Raw genomic sequence first — 11,969 nt, 5'->3', positions numbered from 1 at the left:
TTGCTCACCAATTGGTCATGAAATTGGACCCTATTCCCCAGAGCCGACTGACCTTTAAGATCTGGAGTTGCATATTATTAAAGTGCAGGACTGTGATGAGATGTCCCCATCCCTCATGAGGACAGAAATGAACGATAAAAATGAACCGATGTGTGAAGGAAGCTGGCCGTTACTGTGGTCACTGAGACTGGAGCTGGGGAGGAGGGAAGAATCCATGCCCTCCCCACTGGGGAAATAGGGAGTTATCACTGGGTGCTGCAAGGATCAAATGTTTGAACCAGTACTCAATAAACTGCCAAGCACCCTACAAATGTAAGGGTTTCTTCTAGTGTCACATTTCAGCTGGGAGCTTGTTAATCCACCTCTGGGCTCGGGTGTGCCTGCATATTTTAGCAAAAAGTAACTGACAAGTGTGAAAAGTCCTAACTTCAGCTCTCAGTACTGTTTATGATCTTGAGAGCAGGGTCTGAAGCTGGGGCTCCTGCATCAGGGTCTTTTGTTGCCTTTTGTTTATAGCTCAGTTGAGGGAGAGCTCCTGGCTGGCATTGTACAGAATGAGCCTTCCCCAAGGATGGGGTAAGCGGCAGGGTTGTCCAGGGAAGTGATTCCTTCCTCATGTACCCTGCCTTCCCCGTCTTCATTTTGATTGACTTAAACTCTAGAGATTAGCAAAGCTGGTGGGAACTAGCAATTAACAGGTGTTTGTCACATTATCACCATCTCACTCTTAGAACATGTAAGAACACCTCTCCTCCTGAGAGAGGGAGTTTAAAAGTTCCAATTAGGGATTTAGCTCCGGTGATGGGGGAAATCCTTTTAGTGCAACTGCTTGTTATCACACAGGTGATAGTTTCACACTGAATTTTAGGAATCCTGGGCTTCTGTGTGGGAGACGGCTTGCAAACAGAACACCTTTCATCCAGATTTTCTTTCCCTTCTCCTCAAGAGTGGAAATAGCTGCCAGTTATGGTAGAGCTAAGAGAACCAGGGGAACAGAGGGGTCTGTTTCAATCCAGTGGGCCCAGCCTTTTCCTCTTCTCCCGAATCTGTGAAGAAACTGAGAATACGTGAGAAAAAAAATAGCTTCCCCACTGGTGTATTTTTCCTAGAAACATAAAAAGTATACATGGTTATTCAGCATGTATGTTTTGGGCTACTAACCATTGAAGTCAAGTGATACTTTAGTCAGTCTAAGCTGGGAAGATGCAAAGAGGCAGTTAATGAGCACCTAAGGTTTCTCTTTCGTTTTGAGTTTTGCAAGTCTAGGGACAAAAAAAAATCACTTGAGATGTGTGGCAACAAGAGTGGCCTTTAGCTGTTGGAATTGTCAGTCCTGAGCTAACTCTCCCTGATGCCCCACCTTTGGTTTGCTGGCTAATCAAGATGGGATGCCACGTGTCATAAGCAGTCACCACATATTGAACGCTCTCTATGACATGCTTTACATCCATCATTCAGCTTCATCCAGTGAGCCGAGCATTACTCCATCTTACAGATGAGGAAACTGAGACTTAGAGACGGAAAGTGACCTGCCCGGGGTTGGGATTAATATGCAGTCTAGCCCATCTCTAGTTTGGGTTCTTAATCTCTTTGCTACATTGCAAGAATTTTCAGTCCAAATTTAGTCCCCAGAGAAAGGGGAGGGTACAGCTTTCCCACTTACTTTTTTAGTTGTAGTAGCACGTAGACTTGGCTGTTCTCATCAGATTAGAAAAAGGATGGACAGAGGGTTTCAGCTGGGAAACATGGTAGGGGTTTGATAGGTAAAGGAAACATGATAGCTGAGCTCTGATCACACTTTTAGGTTATTAGGATAATCGGGGTGCTAGACACTGGTCTTAACCATTGGCGAGGTACGTGGCATAGTACTTCTGTCTGTTTTGGAGACAGAGACTTCTAAAGGCTTCTATTTCCATTCTATTCCATCATACCACTTTCGTAACTCCATGGGTGAGGCCAGGAGGTAGTCTCCCAAGCAGTAGAAAACGCCTTGCATCTGCCAAAGCTGTGACCCCAGAGAGCCTTCTTCCTTTTCCGGTTTGATTTAGGCCCAACCCATGTCAGAAGGGCAAGAGAGATTAAATAAGATTGATGAAATGCTATAAAAAGAGACAGTAAAATGGAACACATGCAGTTTTAAAGTTCCTTTGCCATTTTTAAGATGCTTTTGAATCCAGATGTCTCTTTGTTTAAAAGTATAGAGATTTAAGGAGAATAAGCATTTTTAAAATACCCACTATAAAAGAGTACAGAAAATGGATAGACATCGCTTTGAAGTAAGATGGGGTCCCTGCAGTGGCTGCATGAACTTGGGGTGGGGCTGGTTAGAGGACCTCTCTGAGCCTCAGTTTCCTCATCTATAAAATGGGGATAATAGCACCTCCTGAGGATGACAAAATAGATGGGACTGCTGTGATTCTCAAGCAATATTTGCTGCAGATGAAACACTGCTGGTCTTTTGGGAGATGGGTATGGTGGTAACATGGGGAGAGAATACACAGGATTGAGAGGTGTCTGCCCCCTCAACAAGGACCTTATGAAATGATCTGGAACTTTATATTTCAGTTAAGGACTCTTCCAGGTGTAAAAATTTATGCTAGTTTATTTATTTTTTTCATCCCAGGCTTGGACTTCCTGAAAAAAAAATCCTTTCACAGTGACCAACCCCACTTGCTAATATGACATAAGCAGCTCTTTCCACTCCACCCACAGTGACCTTTGCCAGACGTGGAGTGGTGGGCACAGGTGGCCTGGGTGTTTGTGAGTGCCGCCCGTGGCAGGATCCGAGGAACAGTGGCAGCCATGCCTCCCCCTGCCCCAGCTGCCCCTTCGCCCCCGCGCTAACCTGCATGGTGTGGGTGCCCTTGGGACCCCAGAGGACTGACTGTCTGACCTTGCTTCACACCCTCCACAACAACTCTCCCAAGATGTCGCTCGAGTGGCTGGTGGCCTGGAGCTGGTCACTGGATGGCCTGAGGGACTGCATTGCCACGGGCATCCAGTCCGTAAGGGACTGCGACACCACCGCTGTCGTCACCGTGGCCTGCCTGCTGGTCCTGTTCGTGTGGTACTGTTACCACGTGGGCCGGGAGCAGCCCCGGACCTATGTCTCTGTCAACTCCCTCATGCAGGGCCCCGACGCCAATGGGCTGCAGAACGGGTACGTGTACTGCCAGGCACCTGAGTGCGTGCGCTGCACCCACAACGAGGGGCTCAACCAGAAACTCTACCACAACCTGCAGGAGTACGCCAAGCGCTACTCCTGGTCCGGCATGGGCCGCATCCATAAGGGCATCCGCGAGCAGGGCCGCTACCTCAACAGCCGGCCCTCCATCCAGAAGCCAGAGGTCTTCTTCCTGCCCGACCTCCCCACCACGCCGTATTTCTCCCGGGACGCCCAGAAGCATGACGTGGAACTGCTGGAACGGAACTTCCAGACCATCCTGTGCGAGTTTGAGACCCTCTACAAAGCTTTCTCAAACTGCAGCCTCCCGCAGGGCTGGAAAATGAACAGCACCCCCAGTGGGGAGTGGGTCACCTTTTACTTGGTCAATCAGGGCGTGTGTGTTCCCAGGAACTGCAGGAAGTGCCCACGGACGTACCGCTTGCTCGGAAGCCTTCGGACCTGTATTGGGAACAATGTTTTTGGGAACGCATGCATCTCCGTGCTGAGCCCTGGGACTGTGATAACGGAGCACTACGGACCCACCAACATCCGCATCCGATGCCATTTAGGTAGGTCACACGGCCGGGGGTCTCCCAGCACGCACCCTCCTAAGTACAGGCCTCCTGACTTACAGGAATCCAGATGTCACGAAAGCTCAGGAGTCAGAATGGTGCTTTTTCGCATTCTTCACTATACCACTATCACAAATTGGTGAATCACCTGTAAATCATTTTGACAGTAGAGGTTGGGTCAAAAAAGAAACCCATGATCGATATACACCTACTTTCTGACAGAAGCTCTGTGCAAAGGAGCTGTCTACACTGATGGAAATGACCTTCACCTGCATGGTCCAGTATGGTAGCCAGTAGCCACGGGTGACTAACTGTTGAGTGCTTGAGAGGCGGCTAGTGTGACTGAGGAACTCGATTGTTAACAGAATCTAAATGTAAATGGCCCCCTATGGCTAGCGGCTACTGTATTGGACAGCGGAGCACTAGAGCCAAAGACTGTTACGATGATTACTGAGGTTCATAATGAGGTCAGGGAGGCTGGGAAAGGTACTTAAGTGCCTTCTGAATCTTCCAGGATGCACTGACGCTTGGTGGTGATTTTACTCAGAGGCTAGGGAAATTGGTCGTACGCGGATTGTGTGTGGCCCCGCTTTTGAGAACGAGGTTGGAGTCTGATTGCCGATGTTGCATCCTGGCCCCACCACAAGCTACCTGTGTTACTTTGGGGCAGTCACTTCACCTCTCTGAGCCTCAGTTTCCTCATTTGGAAGGTGGAGGTAAAAAGGTCATGTATAGGGTTACTTTGAGGATCTAGTGAGAGAATGTGTGTGGTAAAACATTTGTTCACAGGGAGCCTCATAGAGGGTGAGTACTTAATAAAAGTAGGCTGGAAAACAACTTGGTAAATAGGGATATTAGTTCCCCGGAATGCCTCATTTGTTCCTGGTGAGTGGTGATAATGGCTTGGTTACCCGGGGCGATGGCACCACGGGTAGCATCCCAGACTAGAAGAGCATGCTGGGAGCCTTGCAGAGGCCCAGTTTTGGGAGTTTGCAGCACTGCCTGGGCCTCAGGATAGAGGCAGGAAAACACACACACAAGGGGCCTGACATGAGCCGGAGCAGAGGTTCATAACTAGTTCCGCAGAGGGACCTGGGGGCCGCCTGGGGGGACTTGAGGGGGGTGCCCCAGGCCCTCCACACCCTCTTCACCCAGAGCCTTCTGCTTCTCCTGCTCTCTGGCGATTCTGGGTAAGCTGTGGCTTGGACAGAGGGCGTCACTGCTTTAAAAAACAAAAAGGAATTGGTTTTGAGCAGTTAATACTGAGTATTTCAAGAGGAGAGTCTGGACAGGGTTGAGGCTGCGGAGGAGAATAGCTTTGCTTTGTTGTCAGCTGTGTGACTTTGGGCAAGTGATTGAGTCTCTCTGTGCCTCAGTCTCCTCATCTGGGGAGGTCGTATTTATCGCCCAGGCTCGTTGAGAGGATTGAATAACTGTCTTCTATAGCTACTTGACATGGTGCCTGGCACGTGACAGCATTCGGCAACCGAGTAGCTTTTAGGACCAAACACCATATTGAACAGTGAGAAAGGATTCATAAGACACGGTCTCTGCCCTCAGGAAACAGAGTGGGAAATGAACAAGCTTTGGAAGCAAACGCACGTGGACTCAGATCTGTGAGCCCCATTTGTCGAGTGACCTTGGGCATGGCCCTGAAACTCTTTGAGCCCCCGTTTTCTCCTCTCTCAAATGGAGGTAATGATACCTCCCTGGAAGGCTGGTTGGAGGATTAGAAGTGCTGTGTGTCCATGAGAGGGGCTCTGAGTAATCCAAGAGACGATCCATCCTCTAAATGATAATGACCATGACCAGTAAAATCACACCGAGGCAACGCTCAGGTCGGAGGTCGTGAGGGCTGCAGGCGGGCTACTCGGGGGGTGGTCTGACCTGAAAGGGTTGCTGGGACCACCAGGGTAGAGCTGTGGAGGAGCCTTCCCCTTGGGGCTTGGGAGAGCCATGTCGGCTTGCTGGGGAGTCCAGTTGTGGAGGCTGGAGTTGGAGAGGTCCGGTGGGAGCGAACCACAGAGGGGCCCCCATGCCAGGTTTCGGAATTGAGGCTGTGAGCAATGGGGGACAATACTGTTCGTTTTAAAAGGTTTTCCTTTTGTGTTTTTTAAAAGCTTCAGAATGATGTAGGGAAGGGCGTTTGAGGATAGAATTCCAGGCAGGTGTGTTGAGTAGGTGTGTTGAGATTTGCCTCCTGTATATTAGTGCCTTTCGTGCATCTCCCGTATACGTGTGTGTGTGTGTGTGTGTGTGTGTAAATCACACCCACACAGGCCCTCTCTATGACCCGTATTTCCCTTCTTGGCCCAGCTAGTTACTGGCCGCCAGAAAAAGTGGGCCACGTCATGTTCCCCGGACAGCAGGAAGCCTTGGAAGACACCCCACTGCAGTACGGCTGGTCCCCACAGCCAGGTCAAGCTCCAGGGTTGGGTTTGCTCAGCAGTTCCCTCTTTCCGCTGTCATGCCCACATTGGTGTCCACCTAGGAAAGAAACAAAGATGTGTTTGATTCACGTGACTGTGGCTGTTGACAGAGAGGGAGTCTAGATAATGAGGTCACTCAGGTGCCTGGCGGCCACACCTCTACCAGTTACTTGGCTGAAGGTGGAGGAGGCACGTGTGGTTCCAGAACGGTGCTCTTGAAATGCCAACCCTTGTCCTCTTTTTCTGCTTTCTGTCTGTATTGTGACCGGTGGGACTGCCCCTCCGGAGGACTGCAGCCCCAGCCACTGCCCATCATGTTCCCAGTCCCTCTGTGTGGTACACATTTGCTGAGCTCTCTAGAGGTGGCGTCACGCCATTGGGAGCCACGGAACATCTCTGACCCAGACGTAACTCAGCATTGTTTACGGGGCTGGGACATCCTGAGCACACTGTCACAAATCTCCAGGAAACAACCTCTGACGCAAACGAGGCAGGTGTTACTGGGGAGGCCGATACCCACCTAAATGGCCAACCCCCGGGAAAGGGTAGATGACAATGCACGAGCGTACTCAGCCATTTCTCACTAAATAAGTACAGTTTAACTCTCATTTTCCTTCCATGCGTATGCTATCAGCTTTCTGGGCTGCCTAGCTGCGTGCTACCAGCAGATCAGCTCATGTTTGCCTTGCCCACCCTGAGTGCCAGCCAGCTGCCAGCCTCCTGAAGTGGGGGCTGCTGGTAGACAGGGCCCTTTCTCCACCCTTCTCCCACCTCCCTCAGTGGTCGGTGGGGACAGAGCAGCAAACCCTAAGCCAGAGAGGGACCTGGGCATATGGGATTAACCCGGGCCATGTGTGGGAGCTGTCTGTTCCCAGGACCCACTTGAATGCTTTATTTGGGGGAGTATTGATTACTTCTGCCAACTAAACTGGTTGGTGGGCGAGACGCAGGAATGGTAGGCCACTGGAAGACTGGAGCAGAGGGTATGGGGAGGCAGGGGGCTGGCAAGCCAGCAAACCAGGCCAGTTTTCTGTTGAACCATGGTGCGTGGCAGGGAATGATTTAGTGGCTCAGAGAAAGACGTGCTTCTTTCTGAAACCCTGGGGGAGACTGTCCCTGCAGAGACCATCCTATTCCTAAAGACTTCCACCCGATCCAACGAGTTAGGGCATGCATGAAAAGAGGACGTGGCCTGTGGGGCTCTCTTCATCTAGGACAGTGAGCGGTGGCTGAACCCCTTTACCACCCTACCCCCCACCCCCACCCCCAGCCGTTGTTAATAGTAGCGGCAGAGCTTGGTTTCAGACTCAGAGTGGACAGCCTCAGCCGATTCAATGAAACGTATATTGATGGTTGAAACTTATGTTAACTGCAGGAAACTCAGCAATCACCTGACTGCCATTGCTACTAATGTAATCACCAGCGTTTATATCCTACTGTCCAGCATTGTAAGAGCTTATTCTTTGGAGCCAGACAGATTTGGATTCAAATCTCAGCTCCCGCAAGGACTAAATAGTGAATTCCAGCAGGTCACTTCTCTAAATCTCAGTGACTCCATCTGGAAAGGAGGTCAAGTGATGTCTGTAATGTGTTTGACAGAAACCTGCTCATTGTAAGTCTTCAGTTACTAGTAGCAAGGACAGTGGTCGTGTAGCCCTGGAAGGTAAGTATGCTAATGTCCCCTCTTTACAGACAAGAAGGCTATGGCTCAGAGAGGTTGAGTGCTTGTCCAAAGTCACACAGCACATAAGAGCCAGAGCCAGTCTCTGACTCCAGGTCCTCTGTCCTTCCCAGGCCTCCATGTGGCCTCTGTTAGAATTCTTACTGCATATGTGCTTCTTGGCGTCATTCTGATTCAAAGAGTGCATTAAAATCCCCTGCCTGTTAGAGAAAGGGCTATTTCATGTTTGCCATAAAGGGGCATTAGGTTACAGTGGGAATGCCAACTGGCCCAGGGTTTGTCCCAGGGAGTCACTGAGGATTGGATGAGCACAATTCCAGCTCCTTTTACAGAGCCCCGATTTCTCCTGGGTCAATCCTGGAAAGTTACCAGGCTGACCCAACCTCTTTTGAATCCATTAGTGACAGGGGCCCAGTGTTTCCCCAGACCCTTGGATTGGAAATGGGAATGTGAAAGCACATGCACAGGAGTATTTCAACTAGACCCCTCTTTCCAGGGTTAGGCACCCGAGCCTGGGACTCATTACTAGTGTTTTAAGCATAGAGCTCCTTACGAAGGTGTCAGTCTGTTTCCTCTGGAAGATCAGGCGTTGCCGTAGGGGTGTCCTCCAGTATTCCAGAATGAGGCCAGGGAAACTTAGGCTAAGAACATGCCATCCTCGGGCCTCAAAATGGATTGAAAGATTGGAACCCAAAGAGGAGGGCACTGTGTGAACCTTTGCGTCTTTCATCTCACCTAAAACAGCCCTAGAGAGGGGACTATCGGAGACAAAATTATTGAAAGGTGGGGTTCTGAACCTGGCTTCCTCAATTTCCAGGGGTCCCATGGTTGGGCTTCAGGAGTCTTACATGTGTAGAGCAAGCCTTGGTTCCTGGCTTTAATCAGAGGAGTCCATGACCTAGAACAGCTTAGGCCGAAGGAGGAATGAGTTTTTCCAGAGAGCTTGGCGAGGATCCAGGCTCACAGCCTGTATTTGCCCTATTGAGCTACCCCCACCCCAAACCGGGCATCCGAGGGGTGAAGTGTGGGTGCTTCGGAAGTCGAGAATTCTCCCCAAAGCAGCTATTCCCTGACTTCCGGCCACCCGGATCCTGTCTGCCTTCATTCTCTCTTCTCCGCTTTTTGTGCCAAGGTCTGAAAACTCCAAGTGGCTGTGAGCTGGTGGTGGGGGGCGAGCCCCAGTGTTGGGCGGAAGGCCGCTGCCTGCTCTTCGATGACTCTTTCCTACACACCGCTTTCCATGAAGGTGAGTGTCTGCCTTCCGCGCTGCTGCTTTTTCTTAACTGACTGTATTTTTAAGTGTAGTTTTAGGTTTCCAGAAAAATTGAGCAGAAAGTACACATCACCCCCATATACAATTTCCCCTTTTATTAACATCTTGCATTAAGTGTGGTACATTTGTTATAATGGATGAGCCAATATTGGCACATAATTGAAGTCAACAGTTTACACTAAGGTTCGCTTTATGTTGTACATTCTGTGGGTTTTGACAGATGTATGATGACATGTGTCCACCATGACAGGATCATACGAAATAGCTTCCCTGCCCTAAAAGTCCTCCCTGCTCCACCGCCCCCGAACGCCCCCTCTCCGTCTGCCTCTTTCCTTTTATGTGCTCTGCTGAGAGCCTTAGGAAGCCATGATCGTAGTCTTGACCAGAGAGCAGATCTTCCGAATCTGTGCCTGAAAACTAACCGTGTGGGCTTCAGCTCTGCCTGAGCTCAGGCTCTGGAGCTGTTTGAACCTTCCTTCTCTCGCCCCCTTCCCCCCACCAGGTTCAGCAGAAGATGGCCCAAGGGTGGTTTTCATGGTGGATTTGTGGCATCCAAATGTCGCTGCGGCTGAACGGCAGGCCCTGGATTTCATCTTTGCTCCAGGCCGATGAGAACATTTGCGGTGCTGGGGTCAGCAAGAGTGGCCGTGGGTCAGCCTGGGCAGGCTTGGTACTGTCCCGCGCTCACCCGCAGTAACGATTCCATGCTCAGAAACCTGCCTCAACAGGAAGCTCTTATTTGGGATTTTTATCCCATGTTGGGTCCCTCTTCCCTTTGGTTATTGTAAGTGGGAAATTTTCAGCTTGTATTCTCTCAGATTTTTTTCCTCCCAATCATTTGCTTCTGTGGTTCCTTTCTGCCTGATGGCACATTACTTTGCTCGGTGTGACCAGAGGCTCGGTAGCCCTGTTGTCTGTGTCACGATGCTACTTGGTTTTTTCAGTCCTCTGAAATAGAGTCATCAAATGGTTATTTGTCTGAATGTAATCACGTAAAACTTCTTGTGGTCACCTTCAAAGAAAACAACAAAAACACAACACGGCAAACCAGAGCACTGAAGAACTGGGCCTCTGCTGCTGCCAGTTACACAGGGAACCCCTCAGCCCCCCCAGGGCAGGGGGAGAGTCTGCAGTCCTGGCATCCAGCCGCTTCATTGGCAGGGTGGACACAGTCGGGGCAGCGCACAGTGTCACGGCCTGGGGAAATGTCACCATCTGCTCACCCCACCCCACGCCCTGTCAGGTCCCTGACGCTAGAGAGCATTTGGCTGGTGGGACTGGAGGCCTTTTTGTAATACTGCTTTCCTTCAGAGCCGAGGCTGGTGTCCTCAAGAGCCCAGGTGGGGCTCCCATGGGGCAGCTACAGAACGTGTGATTCACTTACCTCACTGCCTACAGAAGCCCTACTGCCAAACCAGGCCTGGACAGTTCCCTATTTTAACTGTTTTGATGATGAACTTCGAGATCACCAGGTTGGCTGATTGGAGCTGTGGCGGGATAAGAACTCACTCATCCGGTGACATTCTGGAAAGTTTCTCTGGCAAAACTGGAATCAGAGATCTGACCAAATGTCTATTTTGTTTTGGAGTTCTGTTGCCTATGATTTTCCATTTCTTTGTCTGTACATAAATGTCCAAACGCTGGACTCGGAGAGAGTGGAAGAGTCAGCCCTGTGTCTTGTCATTGCACAAGGTGTCTGCTAAGTGACAGCAGCCTAAGCCAATGTGTGAGCGAGGGCACTGGGAAGACGTACAGACCCAAAGGACCCATAGTCACGGTGCTGGCTTTTTGGTCTCCTGTGAAGGACAGGGCCAATTTGAGGCACTAAGTCTAGAAACAGCCTCCTGTGAGGCAGTGTGTGAAAGGGCAGCCGTCAGCCCTACTAGAGATGCCATTTTTGAATAATGTATTATGGCCGTGTCCGATGATGAGCTGTGGAGCTTGTCACATGTGCAGGGACAGCGTTTCTATCCGAATGGAAACCAACAGCTTCTGGTTTCCAGAACAACCTCCAGAAATAAACATCTGAAATGCACTAGGCAATTACTAGCAAGTATGCAGAGTAAACGAGTCTACAGTTGAGTAAAATTTCTACAAGATATTTTTCAGTGATTAGAATGCAGGAACGGGCAGACATTTCAAAACACCTGAAGTATTTTTCCTCATTAAGTATTTGTTAAAGAAGAATCACTGAGGTGCATGATTTCTGTACATACCAACTGCTCTACGTTTACAAAGCCAAGAGCCCACACAGGTACCTGGCTGCCTGTGCTCATGTGACATGGCTGGGGAACAGGAGGTAAATAAAGGATCTTGCTGTAAACCAGAGTGAAATGGTAAAGTTGTCTGTTGGGAAGAAGATGTGACTTGGGCAGAAGCCCTAAGAGGGGCCCACGTGTGAGTTTGAGGCTCTTGGTTTTTAGATTGTGTCACAGTGACATGTGGGACCCTAAAAGTGACCCAGTGTAGTGAATGAAGCAACATGGAGTTCTAAAATAATGGGTGTGGGGCGGGGGGGTGGAGGGGAAACAAGCAAATCTATGGAACGTTAAGGAACCGCGGGTGTCACCCTGGGCAAAGAGCAAGGGCTTTGGCTTCAGGAAAGCTGAGGATTTGGAACTCAGTGCCAGGAGCTCGTTCCCGTGCGACCTTGGGCAGGTTACGGAGACTCTGGGAGCCTGTTTGCTCCACTGTAGAGATGGTGCCTGGCACATAAAGCAACGATGTTGGTTCCCTTTCTGCGGTCCCAGTGATTCTAAGCAGTTACAGAGAAACAGATGAGGAGGGAGGATGGGTAAGGAAGACGAACACATTTGGTCAGGGGTAGTGGTGGCCGGGGAGCCACTGG

The 11,969-nt window shown here is 50.2% G+C and overlaps 1 protein-coding gene across 1 annotated transcript; it reads left to right on the top strand.

Annotated features, from left to right (window-relative positions):
- Positions 1-2,623: 2,623 nt before the first annotated feature.
- On the top strand, positions 2,624-11,449 carry ASPHD2 (aspartate beta-hydroxylase domain containing 2). The gene is made up of 3 exons (XM_074321528.2): positions 2,624-3,735; positions 8,981-9,094; positions 9,624-11,449. Exons 1-3 carry the CDS (start codon positions 2,850-2,852, stop codon positions 9,731-9,733), a joined length of 1,110 nt encoding a protein of 369 aa, XP_074177629.1. The 5' UTR covers positions 2,624-2,849; the 3' UTR covers positions 9,734-11,449.
- Positions 11,450-11,969: the final 520 nt, after the last annotated feature.

The sequence above is a fragment of the Rhinolophus sinicus genome, chromosome 9 (assembly GCF_057876585.1).
Source record: "Rhinolophus sinicus isolate RSI-liver-muscle chromosome 9, RSI-T2T, whole genome shotgun sequence".
Taxonomy (NCBI): Eukaryota; Metazoa; Chordata; class Mammalia; order Chiroptera; family Rhinolophidae; genus Rhinolophus; species Rhinolophus sinicus.
The sequence above is the reverse complement of the archived record's forward strand: the minus strand, read 5'-3'. Positions and strand labels throughout refer to the sequence as shown.